Consider the following 19,009-nt stretch of genomic DNA (forward strand, 5'->3'; position numbering starts at 1 on the left):
CACCTGACAGTATATATGGCAACTACAGATTACAGTATATATGGCCACTACACCTGACAGTATATATGGCCACTACAGATTACAGTATATATGGTCACTACACCTGACAGTATATATGGCCACTACACCTGACAGTATATATGGCCACTACAGATTACAGTATATATGGCCACTACACCTGACAGTATATATGGACACTACAGATTACAGTATATATGTTCACTACAGATTACAGTATATATGGTCACTACACCTGACAGTATATATGGCCACTACAGATTACAGTATATATGGCCACTACACCTGACAGTATATATGGCCACTACACCTGACAGTTTATATGGCCAATACAGATTACAGTATATATGGTCACTACAGATTACAGTATATATGGTCACTAAAGATTACAGTATATATGTTCACTACAGATTACAGTATATATGGTCACTACACCTGACAGTATATATGGCCACTACAGATTACAGTATATATGGTCACTACAGATTACAGTATATATGGCCACTACACATGCCAGTATATATGGTCACTACAGATTACAGTATATATGGCCACTACACCTGACAGTATATATGGCCACTACAGATTACAGTATATATGGTCACTACAGATTACAGTATATATGGCCACTACACCTGACAGTATATATGGCCACTACACCTGACAGTATATATGGCCACTACAGATTACAGTATATATGGTCACTACAGATTACAGTATATATGGTCACTACATATTACAGTATATATGGTCACTACACCTGACAGTATATATGGCCACTACAGATTACAGTATATATGGCCACTACAGATTACAGTACATATGGCCACTATAGATTACAGTATATATGGTCACTACAGATTACAGTACATATGGCCACTACAGATTACAGTACATATGGCCACTACAGATTACAGTATATATGGACACTACAGATTAGTATATATGGACACTACACCTGACAGTATATATGGCCACTACAGATTACAGTATATATGGCCACTACAGATTACAGTACATATGGCCACTATAGATTACAGTATATATGGCCACTACAGATTACAGTATTTATGGCCACTACACCTGACAGTATATATGGCCACTACACCTGACAGTATATATGGCCACTACAGATTACAGTATATATGGTCACTACACCTGACAGTATATATGGCCACTACACCTGACAGTATATATGGCCACTACAGATTACAGTATATGGCCACTACACCTGACAGTATATATGGCCACTACAAATTACAGTATATATGGTCACTACAGATTACAGTATATATGGTCACTACACCTGACAGTATGTATGGTCACTACACCTGACATTATATATGGTCACTACACCTGACAGTATATATGGCCACTACAGATTACAGTATATATGGACACTACACCTGACAGTATATATGGCCACTACACCTGACAGTATATATGGTCACTACACCTGACAGTATATATGGCCACTACAGATTACAGTATATATGGTCACTACACCTGACAGTATATATGGCCACTACAGATTACAGTATATATGGCCACTACACCTGACAGTATATATGGCCACTACACCTGACAGTTTATATGGCCACTCCACCTGACAGTATATATGGCCACTACAGATTACAGTATATATGGCCACTACACCTGACAGTATATATGGCCACTACACCTGACAGTTTATATGGCCACTACAGATTACAGTATATATGGCCACTACACCTGACAGTATATATGGCCACTACAGATTACAGTTTATATGGCCACTACACCTGACAGTATATATGGCCACTACAGATTACAGTATATATGGTCACTACACCTGACAGTATATATGGCCACTACACCTGACAGTATATATGGCCACTACAGATTACAGTATATATGGCCACTACACCTGACAGTATATATGGTCACTACACCTGACAGTTTATATGGCCAATACAGATTACAGTATATATGGTCACTACAGATTACAGTATATATGGTCACTAAAGATTACAGTATATATGTTCACTACAGATTACAGTATATATGGCCACTACACCTGACAGTATCTATGGCCACTACACCTGACAGTATATATGGCCACTACACCTGACAGTATATAAGGCCACTACAGATTACAGTATATATGGCCACTAAAGATTACAGTATATATGTTCACTACAGATTACAGTATATGGCCACTATAGATTACAGTACATATGGCCACTACACCTGACAGTATATATGGGCACTACAGATTACAGTACATATGGCCACTACACCTGACAGTATATATGGTCACTACAGATTACAGTACATATGGCCACTACACCTGACAGTATATATGGTCACTACAGATTACAGTATATATGGTCACTACAGATTACAGTATATATGGTCACTACAGATTACAGTACATATGGCCACTACACCTGACAGTATATATGGTCACTACAGATTACAGTATATATGGCCACTAAAGATTACAGTATATATGTTCACTACAGATTACAGTATATATGGACACTACACCTGACAGTATATATGGCCACTACACCTGACAGTATATATGGCCACTACACCTGACAGTATATATGGTCACTACAGATTACAGTACATATGGCCACTATAGATTACAGTACATATGGCCACTACACCTGACAGTATATATGGGCACTACAGATTACAGTATATATGGCCACTACAGATTACAGTACATATGGCCACTATAGATTACAGTACATATGGCCACTACACCTGACAGTATATAAGGCCACTACAGATTACAGTATATATGGCCACTAAAGATTACAGTATATATGTTCACTACAGATTACAGTATATGGCCACTATAGATTACAGTACATATGGCCACTACACCTGACAGTATATATGGGCACTACAGATTACAGTACATATGGCCACTACACCTGACAGTATATATGGTCACTACAGATTACAGTACATATGGCCACTACACCTGACAGTATATATGGTCACTACAGATTACAGTATATATGGTCACTACAGATTACAGTATATATGGTCACTACAGATTACAGTACATATGGCCACTACACCTGACAGTATATATGGTCACTACAGATTACAGTATATATGGCCACTAAAGATTACAGTATATATGTTCACTACAGATTACAGTATATATGGACACTACACCTGACAGTATATATGGCCACTACACCTGACAGTATATATGGCCACTACACCTGACAGTATATATGGTCACTACAGATTACAGTACATATGGCCACTATAGATTACAGTACATATGGCCACTACACCTGACAGTATATATGGGCACTACAGATTACAGTATATATGGCCACTACAGATTACAGTACATATGGCCACTATAGATTACAGTACATATGGCCACTACACCTGACAGTATATATGGGCACTACAGATTACAGTATATATGGCCACTACAGATTACAGTATATATGGCCACTACACCTGACAGTATATATGGCCACTACAGATTACAGTATATATGGCCACTACACCTGACAGTACATATGGCCACTACAGATTACAGTACATATGGCCACTACAGATTACAGTATATATGGACACTACAGTATAGTATATATGGCCACTACAGATTACAGTATATATGGTCACTACAGATTACAGTATATATGGTCACTACAGATTACAGTATATATGGCCACTATAGATTACAGTATATATGGCTACTACAGATTACAGTATATATGGTCACTACACCTGACAGTATATATGGTCACTACAGATTACAGTATATATGGTCACTACACCTGACAGTATATATGGTCACTACACCTGACAGTATATATGGTCACTACACCTGACAGTATATATGGCCACTACAGATTACAGTATATATGGACACTACACCTGACAGTATATATGGCCACTACACCTGACAGTATATATGGTCACTACACCTGACAGTATATATGGCCACTACACCTGACAGTATATATGGTCACTACACCTGACAGTATATATGGCCACTACAGATTACAGTATATATGGTCACTACACCTGACAGTATATATGGCCACTACAGATTACAGTATATATGGCCACTACACCTGACAGTATATATGGCCACTACACCTGACAGTTTATATGGCCACTACACCTGACAGTATATATGGCCACTACACCTGACAGTATATATGGCCACTACAGATTACAGTATATATGGCCACTACACCTGACAGTATATATGGCCACTACACCTGACAGTTTATATGGCCACTACACCTGACAGTATATATGGCCACTACAGATTACAGTATATATGGCCACTACACCTGACAGTATATATGGCCACTACACCTGACAGTTTATATGGCCAATACAGATTACAGTATATATGGCCACTACAGATTACAGTATATATGGTCACTACAGATTACAGTATATATGGTCACTACAGATTACAGTATATATGGTCACTACACCTGACAGTATATATGGCCACTACACCTGACAGTATATATGGTCACTACAGATTACAGTATATATGGTCACTACACCTGACAGTATATAAGGCCACTACAGATTACAGTATATATGGCCACTAAAGATTACAGTATATATGTTCACTACAGATTACAGTATATAAGGCCACTACAGATTACAGTATATATGGCCACTAAAGATTACAGTATATATGTTCACTGCAGATTACAGTACATATGGCCACTATAGATTACAGTACATATGGCCACTGCACCTGACAGTATATATGGGCACTACAGATTACAGTACATATGGCCACTACACCTGACAGTATATATGGTCACTACAGATTACAGTACATATGGCCACTACACCTGACAGTATATAAGGCCACTACAGATTACAGTATATATGGCCACTAAAGATTACAGTATATATGTTCACTACAGATTACAGTATATATGGCCACTACACCTGACAGTATATATGGCCACTACACCTGACAGTATATATGGTCACTACAGATTACAGTACATATGGCCACTATAGATTACAGTACATATGGCCACTACACCTGACAGTATATATGGGCACTACAGATTACAGTATATATGGCCACTACAGATTACAGTACATATGGCCACTATAGATTACAGTACATATGGCCACTGCACCTGACAGTATATATGGGCACTACAGATTACAGTATATATGGCCACTACAGATTACAGTATATATGGCCACTACACCTGACAGTATATATGGCCACTACACCTGACAGTATATATGGCCACTACAGATTACAGTATATATGGCAGCCACACCTGACAGTATATATGGCCACTACACCTGACAGTATATATGGCCACTACACCTGACAGTATATATGGCCACAACACCTGACAGTATATATGGCCACTACACCTGACAGTATATATGGCCACAACACCTGACAGTATATATGGCCACAACACCTGACAGTATATATGGCCACCACACCTGACAGTATATATGGTCACCATACACAACCACCCTGGTCACCATACACAACCACCCTGGTCACCATAAACAACCACCCTGGTCACCATACACAACCACCCTGATCACCATATACAACCACCCTGGTCACCATAGACAACCACCCTGGTCACCACCCTGGTCACCATACACAACCACACACAACCACACTGGTCACCACCCTGGCCACCATACACAACCGCCCCGGTCACCATACACAACCACCCTGGTCACCACCCTGGACACCATACACAACCACCCTGGGCACCATACACAACCGCCCTGGTCACCATACACAACCACCCTGGTCACCATACACAACCACCCTGGCCACCATACACAACCACCCTGGTCACCATACACAACCACCCTGGTCACCATACACAACCACCCTGGTCACCATACACAACCACCCTGGTCACCATACACAACCACCCTGGTCACCATACACAACCACCCTGGTCAGCACCCTGGTCACCATACACAACCACCCTGGTCACCACCCTGGGCACCATACACAACCACCCTGGGCACCATACACAACCACCCTGGTCACCACCCTGGGCACCATACACAACCACCCTGGTCACCATACACAACCACCCTGGTCACCACCCTGGTCACCACCCTGGTCACCATACACAACCACCCTGGTCACCACCCTGGTCACCATACACAACCGCCCTGGTCACCATACACAACCACCCTGGTCACCACCCTGGTCACCACCCTGGTCACCATACACAACCACCCTGGTCACCACCCTGGTCACCATACACAACCACCCTGGTCACCACCCTGGTCACCATACACAACCACCCTGGTCACCACCCTGGTCACCATACACAACCACCCTGGCCACCATACACAACCACCCTGGTCACCATACACAACCGCCCTGGTCACCATACACAACCACCCTGGTCACCACCCTGGTCACCATACACAACCACCCTGGTCACCACCCTGGCCACCATACACAACCACCCTGGTCACCACCCTGGTCACCACACACAACCACCCTGGTCACCACCTTGGCCACCATACACAACCACCCTGGTCACCACCCTGGTCACCATACACAACCACACACAACCACCCTGGTCACCACCCTGGCCACCATACACAACCACCCTGGCCACCATACACAACCACCCTGGTCACCACCCTGGTCACCAGACACAACCACCCTGGTCACCACCCTGGTCACCATACATAACCACCCTGGTCACCACCCTGGTCATCATACACAACCACCCTGGTCACCATACACCACCCTGGTCACCATACACAACGGCCTTGGGCACCATACACAACCGCCCTGGTCACCATACACAACCGCCCTGGTCACCATACACAACCACCCTGGTCACCATACACAACCACCCTGGTCACCATACACAACCACCCTGGTCACCATACACAACCACCCTGGTCACCATACACAACCGCCCTGGTCACCATACACAACCACCCTGGTCACCATACACAACCACCCTGGTCACCATACACAACCACCCTGGTCACCATACACAACCACCCTGGTCACCATACACAACCACCCTGGTCAGCACCCTGGTCACCATACACAACGGCCTTGGTCACCATACACAATCACCCTGGTCACCACCCTGGTCACCATACACAACCACCCTGGTCACCATACACAACCACCCTGGTCACCACCCTGGTCACCATACACAACCACCCTGGTCACCATACACAACCACCCTGGTCACCATACACAAGGACCCTGGTCACCATACACAAGCACCCTGGTCACCATACACAAGCACCCTGGTCACCATACACAACCACCCTGGTTACCATACACAACCACCCTGGTCACCATACACAACCACCCTGGTCACCATACACAACCACCCTGGTCAGCACCCGGGCCACCAAACACAACCACCCTGGTCACCATACACAACCACCCTGGTCACCGCCCTGGTCGCCATACAGAACCGCCCTGGTCACCATACACAACGGCCTTGGTCACCACACACAACCACCCTGGTCGCCACCCTGGTCGCCATACAGAACCGCCCTGGTCACCATACACAACCGCCCCGGTCACCGCCCTGGTCACCATACACAACCACCCTGGTCACCATACACAACGGCCTTGGTCACCATACACAACGGCCTTGGTCACCATACACAACCACCCTGGTCACCATACACAACCGCCTTGGCCACCATACACCACCCTGGTCACCATACACAACGGCCTTGGTCACCATACACAAGCACCCTGGTCACCATACACAACCACCCTGGTCACCATACACAACCACCCTGGCCACCATACACAACGGCCTTGGTCACCATACACAACCACCCTGGTCACCATACACAACCACCCTCGTCACCATACACAACCACCCTGGTCACCATACACAAGCACCCTGGCCATCATACACAACCACCCTGGTCACCATACACAACCACCCTGGTCACCATACACAACCACCCTGGTCACCATACACAACCACCCTGGTCACCATACACAACCACCCTGGTCACCATACACAACCACCCTGGTCACCATACACAACCACCCTGGTTACCATACACAACCACCCTGGTCACCATACACAACCGCCCTGGTCACCATACACAACCACCCTGGTCACCATACACAACCACCCTGATCACCACCCAGGTTGTTGGTTCATTGTAGTGACAACCTGCCTTATGAGCTGTCAGGTTGTTGGTTCGTTTTAGTGACAACCTGCCTTATGAGCTGTCAGGTTGTTGGTTTGTTGTAGTGACAACCTGCCTTATGAGCTGTCAGGTTGTTGGTTTGTTGTAGTGACAACCTGCCTTATGAGCTGTCAGGTTGTTGGTTCGTTGTAGTGACAACCTGCCTTATGAGCTGTCAGGTTGTTGGTTCGTTCTAGTGACAACCTGCCTTATGAGCTGTCAGGTTGTTGGTTCATTGTAGTGACAACCTGCCTTATGAGCTGTCAGGTTGTTGGTTCGTTCTAGTGACAACCTGCCTTATGAGCTGTCAGGTTGTTGGTTCATTGTAGTGACAACCTGCCTTATGAGCTGTCAGGTTGTTGGTTCATTATAATGACAACCTGCCTTATGAGCTGTCAGGTTGTTGGTTTGTTGTAGTGACAACCTGCCTTATGAGCTGTCAGGTTGTTGGTTCGTTCTAGTGACAACCTGCCTTATGAGCTGTCAGGTTGTTGGTTCATTGTAGTGACAACCTGCCTTATGAGCTGTCAGGTTGTTGGTTCATTGTAGTGACAACCTGCCTTATGAGCTGTCAGGTTGTTGGTTCGTTCTAGTGACAACCTGCCTTATGAGCTGTCAGGTTGTTGGTTCATTGTAGTGACAACCTGCCTTATGAGCTGTCAGGTTGTTGGTTCATTATAATGACAACCTGCCTTATGAGCTGTCAGGTTGTTGGTTTGTTGTAGTGACAACCTGCCTTATGAGCTGTCAGGTTGTTGGTTCGTTCTAGTGACAACCTGCCTTATGAGCTGTCAGGTTGTTGGTTCATTATAATGACAACCTGCCTTATGAGCTGTCAGGTTGGATAAAGCACTAAATAAACTTCAGTTAGTGCTAAATACGGCTGCTAGAATCCTGACTATAACCAAAAAATTTGATCATATTACTCCAGTGCTAGCCTCCCTACACTGGCTTCCTGTCAAAGCAAGGGCTGATTTCAAGGTTTTACTGCTAACCTACAAAGCATTACATGGGCTTGCTCCTACCTATCTCTCTGATTTGGTCCTGCCGTACATACCTACACGTACGCTACGGTCACAAGACGCAGGCCTCCTAATTGTCCCTAGAATTTCTAAGCAAACAGCTGGAGGCAGGGCTTTCTCCTATAGAGCTACATTTTTATGGAACGGTCTGCCTACCCATGTCAGAGACGCAAACTCGGTCTCAGCCTTTAAGTCTTTACTGAAGACTCATGTCACCAGAACATCCCAATGTGTCAGCTCAACCCGAACAGGATAAGAGCACCAGAACATCCCAATGTGTCAGCTCAACCCGAACAGGATAAGAGCACCAGAACATCCCAATGGGTCAGCTCAAATGCAGTGAGCCAGAAGAAGGTGATGTTTGAGTCAGGCAGACATATTGGACCATACAGCACTGAACAAGAGCAAATTGAAATGCTTTGTGTTCCTAGCTCCAACAGTGCAGTAGTATCTAATCAGCTATTGAACAGCTACCAAAATGCAAGTGTACATTCATCATAAAAATTCATAGTTGATATTTCAACCTATTGTACGTGTTTACAGGTCTATATTTCCTCAACACGTGAAGATATCTTAATGCTGTTGGTTTATGTAGGGCAGACAATTGACTACTTGTATTTCCACATTTTAGCAATATCAGAGCTTGCAATATTGGGTTAACTGAGCTCAACAACCCCCCCCCCACAACCATCCATTTCATATATGGGAGACCTTAGAGATATGGAAAGACATGGTTGTGTTTTGTTATACCCCGGGTAGGGGTATCTAAAAAACTAAAGCCATTTTTGAAGATTAGCCACCAGCCAACCAGAAGGATTCCCAATTAACTGCAGATTCCAGCCCTGGCCGGCTCTATTCCCTGGAATGTCTACCTCCCAGGATCGGGGTATAACTATTCCGTCTGCAGGCATCTCATTCCTTCATCCAAGTATTATCCAAGTAACGTTTAGCCCAGCACTGGTATTACTAAGTAGGGCTGGGAATTGCCAGGGAACCTCACCATACTTAGGTGCCGATACGTACTGTGATTCTTACCATTACATATGCACTGCGATTCAATACGGCAATTTTATTGTGATTTGATGAATCACTATATGGTGTGTCTGCAGCAGAAAGAGGACAGAGAGCAGTGAAAACGAGTTCGGATCAGTCATGGAAATATAACAACATGTTGGCTCACTATTTAAAAAGAAAATGGAGAACTAGCTATAGGATGCCGAAGATAGAGCCGACTAGCACTCCCTAATGCTACCTAACAACAACAAGCTATAGGATGCCGAAGATACAGCCAACTAGCGCTCAATAATGCTACCTGGCGCTACCTAACAACAACAACATGCTATAGGATGCCGAAGATACAGCCAACTAGCGCTCAATAATGCTACCTGGCGCTACCTAACAACAACAACAGGCTATAGGATGCCGAAGATACAGCCAACTAGCGCTCAATAATGCTACCTGGCGCTACCTAACAACAACAACAACAGGCTATAGGATGCCGAAGATACAGCCAACTAGCGCTCAATAATGCTACCTGGCGCTACCTAACAACAACAACATGCTATAGGATGCCGAAGATACAGCCAACTAGCGCTCAATAATGCTACATGGCGCTACCTAACAACAACAACAACAGGCTATAGGATGCCGAAGATACAGCCAACTAGCGCTCAATAATGCTACCTGGCGCTACCTAACAACAACAACATGCTATAGGATGCCGAAGATACAGCCAACTAGCGCTCAATAATGCTACCTGGCGCTACCTAACAACAACAACAGGCTATAGGATGCCGAAGATACAGCCAACTAGCGCTCAATAATGCTACCTGGCGCTACCTGACGCTACCTAACAACAACAACAACAGGCTATAGGATGCCGAAGATACAGCCAACTAGCGCTCAATAATGCTACCTGGCGCTACCTAACAACAACAACAGGTTATAGGATGCCGAAGATACAGCCAACTAGCGCTCAATAATGCTACCTGGCGCTACCTGACGCTACCTAACAACAACAACAACAGGCTATAGGATGCCGAAGATACAGCCAACTAGCGCTCAATAATGCTACCTGGCGCTACCTAACAACAACAACAGGCTATAGGATGCCGAAGATACAGCCAACTAGCGCTCAATAATGCTACCTGGCGCTACCTAACAACAACAACAACAGGCTATAGGATGACGAAGATACAGCCAACTAGCGCTCAATAATGCTACCTGGCGCTACCTAACAACAACAACAACAGGCTATAGGATGCCGAAGATACAGCCAACTAGCGCTCAATAATGCTACCTGGCGCTACCTAACAACAACAACAGGCTATAGGATGCCGAAGATACAGCCAACTAGCGCTCAATAATGCTACCTGGCGCTACCTAACAACAACAACAACAGGCTATAGGATGCCGAAGATACAGCCAACTAGCGCTCAATAATGCTACCTGGCGCTACCTGACAACAACAACAACAGGCTATAGGATGCCGAAGATACAGCCAACTAGCGCTCAATAATGCTACCTGGCGCTACCTAACAACAACAACAGGCTATAGGATGACGAAGATACAGCCAACTAGCGCTCAATAATGCTACCTGGCGCTACCTAACAACAACAACAGGCTATAGGATGACGAAGATACAGCCAACTAGCGCTCAATAATGCTACCTGGCGCTACCTAACAACAACAACAGGCTATAGGATGCCGAAGATACAGCCAACTAGCGCTCAATAATGCTACCTGGCGCTACCTAACAACAACAACAACAGGCTATAGGATGACGAAGATACAGCCAACTAGCGCTCAATAATGCTACCTGGCGCTACCTAACAACAACAACAACAGGCTATAGGATGCCGAAGATACAGCCAACTAGCGCTCAATAATGCTACCTGGCGCTACCTAACAACAACAACAGGCTATAGGATGCCGAAGATACAGCCAACTAGCGCTCAATAATGCTACCTGGCGCTACCTAACAACAACAACAACAGGCTATAGGATGCCGAAGATACAGCCAACTAGCGCTCAATAATGCTACCTGGCGCTACCTGACAACAACAACAACAGGCTATAGGATGCCGAAGATACAGCCAACTAGCGCTCAATAATGCTACCTGGCGCTACCTAACAACAACAACAGGCTATAGGATGACGAAGATACAGCCAACTAGCGCTCAATAATGCTACCTGGCGCTACCTAACAACAACAACAGGCTATAGGATGACGAAGATACAGCCAACTAGCGCTCAATAATGCTACCTGGCGCTACCTAACAACAACAACAGGCTATAGGATGCCGAAGATACAGCCAACTAGCGCTCAATAATGCTACCTGGCGCTACCCGACGCTACCTAACAACAACAAAAAGCCCCATCCTCAGCCCAGTGTGAACAGCTTACAACAGACAGGCAGGTGGGTCATGAGGCCAGATACTCACACTGGATTGGACCTGCGTCCTCGGTTCCCCTTCCTGCCGATGACAGGAGTGCCGAAGTGCTCAGGGTTGGTGAGAGGAAGGCGATCTAGTGTCTGGAACAGAGACCAACAGCAAACAGCAGGTTAGAGCTGGGGGACAGGTTAGAGCTGGGAGACAGGTTAGAGTTGGGGGACAGGATAGAGTTGGGGGACAGGATAGAGTTGGGGGACAGGTTAGAGCTGGGGGACAGGTTAGAGCTGGGGGACAGGTTAGAGCTGGGGGACAGGTTAGAGCTGGGAGACAGGATAGAGTTGGGGGACAGGATAGAGTTGGGGGACAGGTTAGAGTTGGGGGACAGGTTAGAGTTGGGGGACAGGTTAGAGCTGGGAGACAGGATAGAGTTGGGGGACAGGTTAGAGCTGGGAGACAGGATAGAGTTGGGGGACAGGATAGAGTTGGGGGACCGGTTAGAGAGAGCTGGGGGACCGGTTAGAGAGAGCTGGGGGACCGGTTAGAGAGAGCTGGGGGACCGGTTAGAGAGAGCTGGGGGACAGGTTAGAGAGAGCTGGGGGACAGGTTAGAGAGAGCTGGGGGACATGTTAGAGAGAGAGCTGGGGGACAGGTTAGAGAGCGCGGGGACAGGTTAGAGCTGGGAGACAGGATAGAGTTGGGGGACAGGATAGAGTTGGGAGACAGGTTAGAGAGAGCTGGGGGACAGGTTAGAGAGAGCTGGGGGACAGGTTAGAGAGAGCTGGGGGACAGATTAGAGAGAGCTGGGGGACGAGCTGTGGGAGAGGTTAGAGAGAGCTGGGGGACAGGTTAGAGAGAGCTGGGGGACAGGTTAGAGAGAGCTGGGAAACAGGTTAGAGAGAGCTATGGGACAGGTTAGAGAGAGCTGGGGGACAGGTTAGAGAGAGCTGGGGGACAGGTTAGAGAGAGCTGGGAAACAGGTTAGAGAGAGCTGGGAGACAGGTTAGAGAGAGCTGGGGGACAGGTTAGAGCTGGGAGACAGGTTAGAGCTACGGGACAGGTTAGAGAGAGCTGTGGGACAGGTTAGAGCTGTGGGAGAGGTTAGAGAGAGCTGGGGGACAGGTTAGAGAGAGCTGGGGGACAGGTTAGAGAGAGCTGGGGGACAGATTAGAGCTGGGAGACAGGTTAGAGCTACGGGACAGGTTAGAGAGAGCTGTGGGACAGGTTAGAGCTGTGGGAGAGGTTAGAGAGAGCTGGGGGACAGGTTAGAGAGAGCTGGGGGACAGGTTAGAGAGCGCGGGGACAGGTTAGAGCTGGGAGACAGGATAGAGTTGGGGGACAGGATAGAGTTGGGAGACAGGTTAGAGAGAGCTGGGGGACAGGTTAGAGAGAACAGGTTAGAGAGAGCTGGGGGACAGGTTAGAGAGAGCTGGGGGACAGATTAGAGAGAGCTGGGGGACGAGCTGTGGGAGAGGTTAGAGAGAGCTGGGGGACAGGTTAGAGAGAGCTGGGGGACAGGTTAGAGAGAGCTGGGAAACAGGTTAGAGAGAGCTATGGGACAGGTTAGAGAGAGCTGGGGGACATGTTAGAGAGAGCTGGGAAACAGGTTAGAGAGAGCTGGGGGACAGGTTAGAGCTGGGAGACAGGTTAGAGCTGTGGGAGAGGTTAGAGAGAGCTGGGGGACAGGTTAGAGAGAGCTGGGGGACAGATTAGAGCTGGGAGACAGGTTAGAGCTACGGGACAGGTTAGAGAGAGCTGTGGGACAGGTTAGAGCTGTGGGAGAGGTTAGAGAGAGCTGTGGGACAGGTTAGAGCTGTGGGAGAGGTTAGAGAGAGCTGGGGGACAGGTTAGAGAGAGCTGGGGGACAGGTTAGAGCTGTGGGAGAGGTTAGAGAGAGCTGGGAGACAGGTTAGAGAGAGCTGGGAGACAGGTTAGAGAGAGCTGGGAGACAGGTTAGAGAGAGCTGGGAAACAGGTTAGAGAGAGCTGGGAAACAGGTTAGAGAGAGCTGGGAGACAGGTTAGAGAGAGCTGGGAGACAGGTTAGAGAGAGCTGGGGGACAGGTTAGAGAGCTGGGGGACAGGTTAGAGAGCTGGGGGACAGGTTAGAGAGAGCTGGGGGACAGGTTAGAGAGCTGGGGGACAGGTTAAAGCTGGGGGACAGGTTAGAGCTAGGGGACAGGTTAGAGAGAGCTGTGGGACAGGTTAGAGAGAGCTGGGGGACAGGTTAGAGCTACGGGACAGGTTAGAGAGAGCTGTGGGACAGGTTAGAGCTGTGGGAGAGGTTAGAGAGAGCTGGGGGACAGGTTAGAGAGAGCTGGGTGACAGGTTAGAGAGAGCTGGGGGACAGGTTAGAGAGCTGGGGGACAGGTTAAAGCTGGGGGACAGGTTAGAGAGAGCTGTGGGACAGGTTAGTTAGAGCTGTGGGACAGGTTAGAGAGAGCTGTGGGACAGGTTAGAGAGAGCTGTGGGACAGGTTAGAGAGAGCTGGGGGACAGGTTAGAGAGCTGGGGGACAGGTTAGAGCTAGGGGACAGGTTAGAGAGAGATGTGGGACAGGTTAATTAGAGCTGTGGGACAGGTTAGAGAGAGCTGTGGGACAGGTTAGAGAGAGCTGTGGGACAGGTTAGAGAGAGCTGTGGGACAGGTTAGAGAGAGCTGGGAGACAGGTTAGAGAGAGCTGGGAGACAGGTTAGAGAGAGCTGGGAGACAGGTTAGAGAGAGCTGGGAGACAGGTTAGAGAGAGCTGGGAGACAGGTTAGAGTGAGCTGGGAGACAGGTTAGAGTGAGCTGTTTAGAGTGAGCTGGGAGACAGGTTAGAGAGAGCTGGGAGACAGGTTAGAGAGAGCTTAGAGAGAGCTGGGAGACAGGTTAGAGAGAGCTTAGAGAGAGATGGGAGACAGGTTAGAGAGAGATGGGAGACAGGTTAGAGCTGAGAGGTGACTGGTTCATTTATAATAATAGACAGACAGGTTAGGTGACTGGTTCATTTATAACAATATACAGACAGGTTAGGTGAGTGTTTCCCGAATGGCACCGTATTCCCTATATAGTGCACTACTTTTGACCAGGGCTTAGTGCACTATCCCCTTACAGGGTTCTGGTCAAACGTAGTGCACTAGAATAGGGAATAGGGTGCCATTTGGAACGAAGGCCTGTAGTTAAACTGTGGTAGAGAGAGAGTCCAACTGAGACTTACCTCGCTCTCTGCAAAGTGACGTGCTCCTTTCAGGCAGAGAGAGGAACGCCTCAGTGTCTTCTCATCACCATCATCAAACACTGGGGGGAGAGCCATGAATTGAGGGAGAGAGGAGGGAGGGAGAGATAAAGAGAGAAATGAGGGAAAGGTGGAGGGAAAGATAAAGAGAGCGATGAGGGAGAGAGGTAAAGAGAGAGATGAAGGAGAGAGATAAAGAGAGAGATGAGGGAAAGATAGAGAGAGAGATAAAGAGAGAGAGGAGGGAAAGATAAAGAGAGAGATGAGGGAAAGATAAAGAGAGAGATGAGGGAGAGAGGTAAAGAGAGAGATGAAGGAGAGAGATGTAATAAAGAGAGAGATGAGGGAAAGATAGAGAGAGAGATAAAGAGAGAGATGAGGGAAAGATAAAGAGAGAGATGAGGGAAAGATAAAGAGAGAGATGAGGGAGAGATAAAGAGAGAGATGAGGGAGAGAGATAAAGAGAGAGATGAAGGAGAGGTGAGACAGACTGCCTGGTGGGTTTTATACGGGCTGAGAACAGACTGCCTGGTGGGTTTTATACTGGCTGAGAACAGACTGCCTGGTGGGTTTAATACTGGCTGAGAACAGGCTGCCTGGTGGGTTTTATACTGGCTGAGAACAGACTGCCTGGTGGGTTTTATACTGGCTGAGAACAGACTGCCTGGTGGGTTTAATACTGGCTGAGAACAGACTGCCTGGTGGGTTTAATACTGGCTGAGAACAGACTGCCTGGTGGGTTTTATACTGGCTGAGAACAGGCTGCCTGGTGGGTTTTATATGGGCTGAGAACAGACTGCCTGGTGGGTTTAATACTGGCTGAGAACAGACTGCCTGGTGGGTTTAATACTGGCTGAGAACAGACTGCCTGGTGGGTTTTATATGGGCTGAGAACAGACTGCCTGGTGGGTTTAATACTGGCTGAGAACAGACTGCCTGGTGGGTTTTATATGGGCTGAGAACAGACCGCCTGGTGGGTTTAATACTGGCTGAGAACAGACTGCCTGGTGGGTTTTATACTGGCTGAGAACAGACTGCCTGGTGGGTTTTATACTGGCTGAGAACAGACTGCCTGGTGGGTTTTATACTGGCTGAGAACAGACTGCCTGGTGGGTTTTATACTGGCTGAGAACAGACTGCCTGGTGGGTTTTATACTGGCTGAGAACAGACTGCCTGGTGGGTTTTATACTGGCTGAGAACAGACTGCCTGGTGGGTTTTATACTGGCTGAGAACAGACTGCCTGGTGGGTTTTATACTGGCTGAGAACAGACTGCCTGGTGGGTTTAATACTGGCTGAGAACAGACTGCCTGGTGGGTTTTATACTGGCTGAGAACAGACTGCCTGGTGGGTTTTATACTGGCTGAGAACAGACTGCCTGGTGGGTTTAATACTGGCTGAGAATAGACTGCCTGGTGGGTTTAATACGGGCTGAGAACAGACTGCCTGGTGGGTTTTATACGGGCTGAGAACAGACTGCCTGGTGGGTTTTATACTGGCTGAGAACAGATCGCCTGGTGGGTTTTATACTGGCTGAGAACAGACTGCCTGGTGGGTTTTATACTGGCTGAGAACAGACTGCCTGGTGGGTTTTATACTGGCTGAGAACAGACTGGCTGGTGGGTTTTATACTGGCTGAGAACAGACCGCCTGGTGGGTTTTATACTGGCTGAGAACAGACTGGCTGGTGGGTTTTATACTGGCTGAGAACAGTCTGCCTGGTGGGTTTTATACTGGCTGAGAACAGACTGGCTGGTTGGTTTTATAGAGCGCCGGCCTCTCCCTCCCTGTGTCTGCTAGCTCCCATCTCACCGGCACAATAGAGCGCTGGCCTCTCCCTCCCTGTGTCTGCTAGCTCCCATCTCACCGGCACAATAGAGCGCTGGCCTCTCCCTCCCTGTGTCTGCTAGCTCCCATCTCACCGGCACAATAGAGCTCCAGCATCTCCCTCCCTGTGTCTGCTAGCTCCCATCTCACCGGCACAATAGAGCGCCAGCCTCTCCCTTCCTCAGCACTGCTCACGTTAAAAATGTAGTTTAAAAAAAACACAGGAATTTCCGATATATGACAAATTCATGTTACTGAAATGATTCCAAACCCCCATCCCTACTCTTGTGTGTGGTATCTGCACCACCCAATGATCTGCAGTTCCACCTCACAGCTTCATTACAACTCCCTGACAGTTTAGAAAATAGGACAGACAATATAGAGGTGGAGTCGATATCACCAGAGAACTTTGTTCAGGACAAAGACAACCCTTCCATACTTACCAACAGTGTATAAAGCGTGTTACTCACCAACAGTGTATATACTGCAGTCTGTCAGCTTGTTGATGGAGGCTTCCTGGTACACTCCATAAGGGTTCTTCACCTCTACTACAGCACCAACCTGACAGACCAGACATACTGCTGTTAACATTCAATACTGGCTGACTGACTGACTGCCTGGGATGGCTGACTGAATAGCTGACTGACTGGCTGGCTGACCCCCACTCATCCTAGAGAGCAGGAAAGGAAAGCACTAGTGGGGATTAACAACTCACACCCTGTTGTAAATCAAGGGGAAAAGATGCAGGTCCCCGTCTCCAACATTCACCAACGAATGTTCTTTGTTTCAACAGACTTTTCCTGCTGAAACTCTACCACGCTCAAAAGTGAATACTATAACAATATTTCTAACATAGAACGTGGGGAATGGACAAAGGCAATCTATAGAACACCAACGTCATTTTGTTTATTGTTTTGTGATGTCATTAAAAATGTTAGAAAGGAAATACTGTAACTTGGAAATTATACTCACTACATATACGAAGTTTCCATACTATGCGTTGTGCATGTAATATGAACAATGATTGAACTATTTTTGTTAAGAAAGGGATGTGATTTGAGCAGCAAAAATAGAGAATTGACTTTGCACAGTGAGTAAGTGGCGCCCGGAGTGAGGTCAGGGAGTGTGTCAGCTTGCCAGAACCGCCCCTTATGAGTAAACTGTATAAATGATGGGTTAAGAGAAAAACACATCAGACCAGAAAGATGTGAAGCTGCAGCTGCACGTTTAAAGTTGTTTGAACTTCCACAAGGTGGAGACGATAAACTCCCCTCCTGGACGATCACTGGTACGGCTGATTAGCTGTCCTATGTAAAGTAGCTTCGAAAG

The 19,009-nt window shown here is 47.0% G+C and overlaps 1 protein-coding gene across 1 annotated transcript in view; it reads right to left on the bottom strand.

The window, feature by feature from the left end:
• LOC115124607 (AT-rich interactive domain-containing protein 4B-like) overlaps positions 1–19,009 on the bottom strand; it is a 292,870-nt gene that overhangs the window by 187,756 nt on the left and 86,105 nt on the right. The window contains 3 exon segments of the mRNA XM_065002341.1: positions 12,691–12,782; positions 15,836–15,915; positions 18,151–18,241. Coding sequence (XP_064858413.1) covers positions 12,691–12,782; positions 15,836–15,915; positions 18,151–18,241 — 263 coding nt within the window.

The sequence above is a fragment of the Oncorhynchus nerka genome, linkage group LG16 (assembly GCF_034236695.1).
Source record: "Oncorhynchus nerka isolate Pitt River linkage group LG16, Oner_Uvic_2.0, whole genome shotgun sequence".
NCBI lineage: Eukaryota > Metazoa > Chordata > Actinopteri > Salmoniformes > Salmonidae > Oncorhynchus > Oncorhynchus nerka.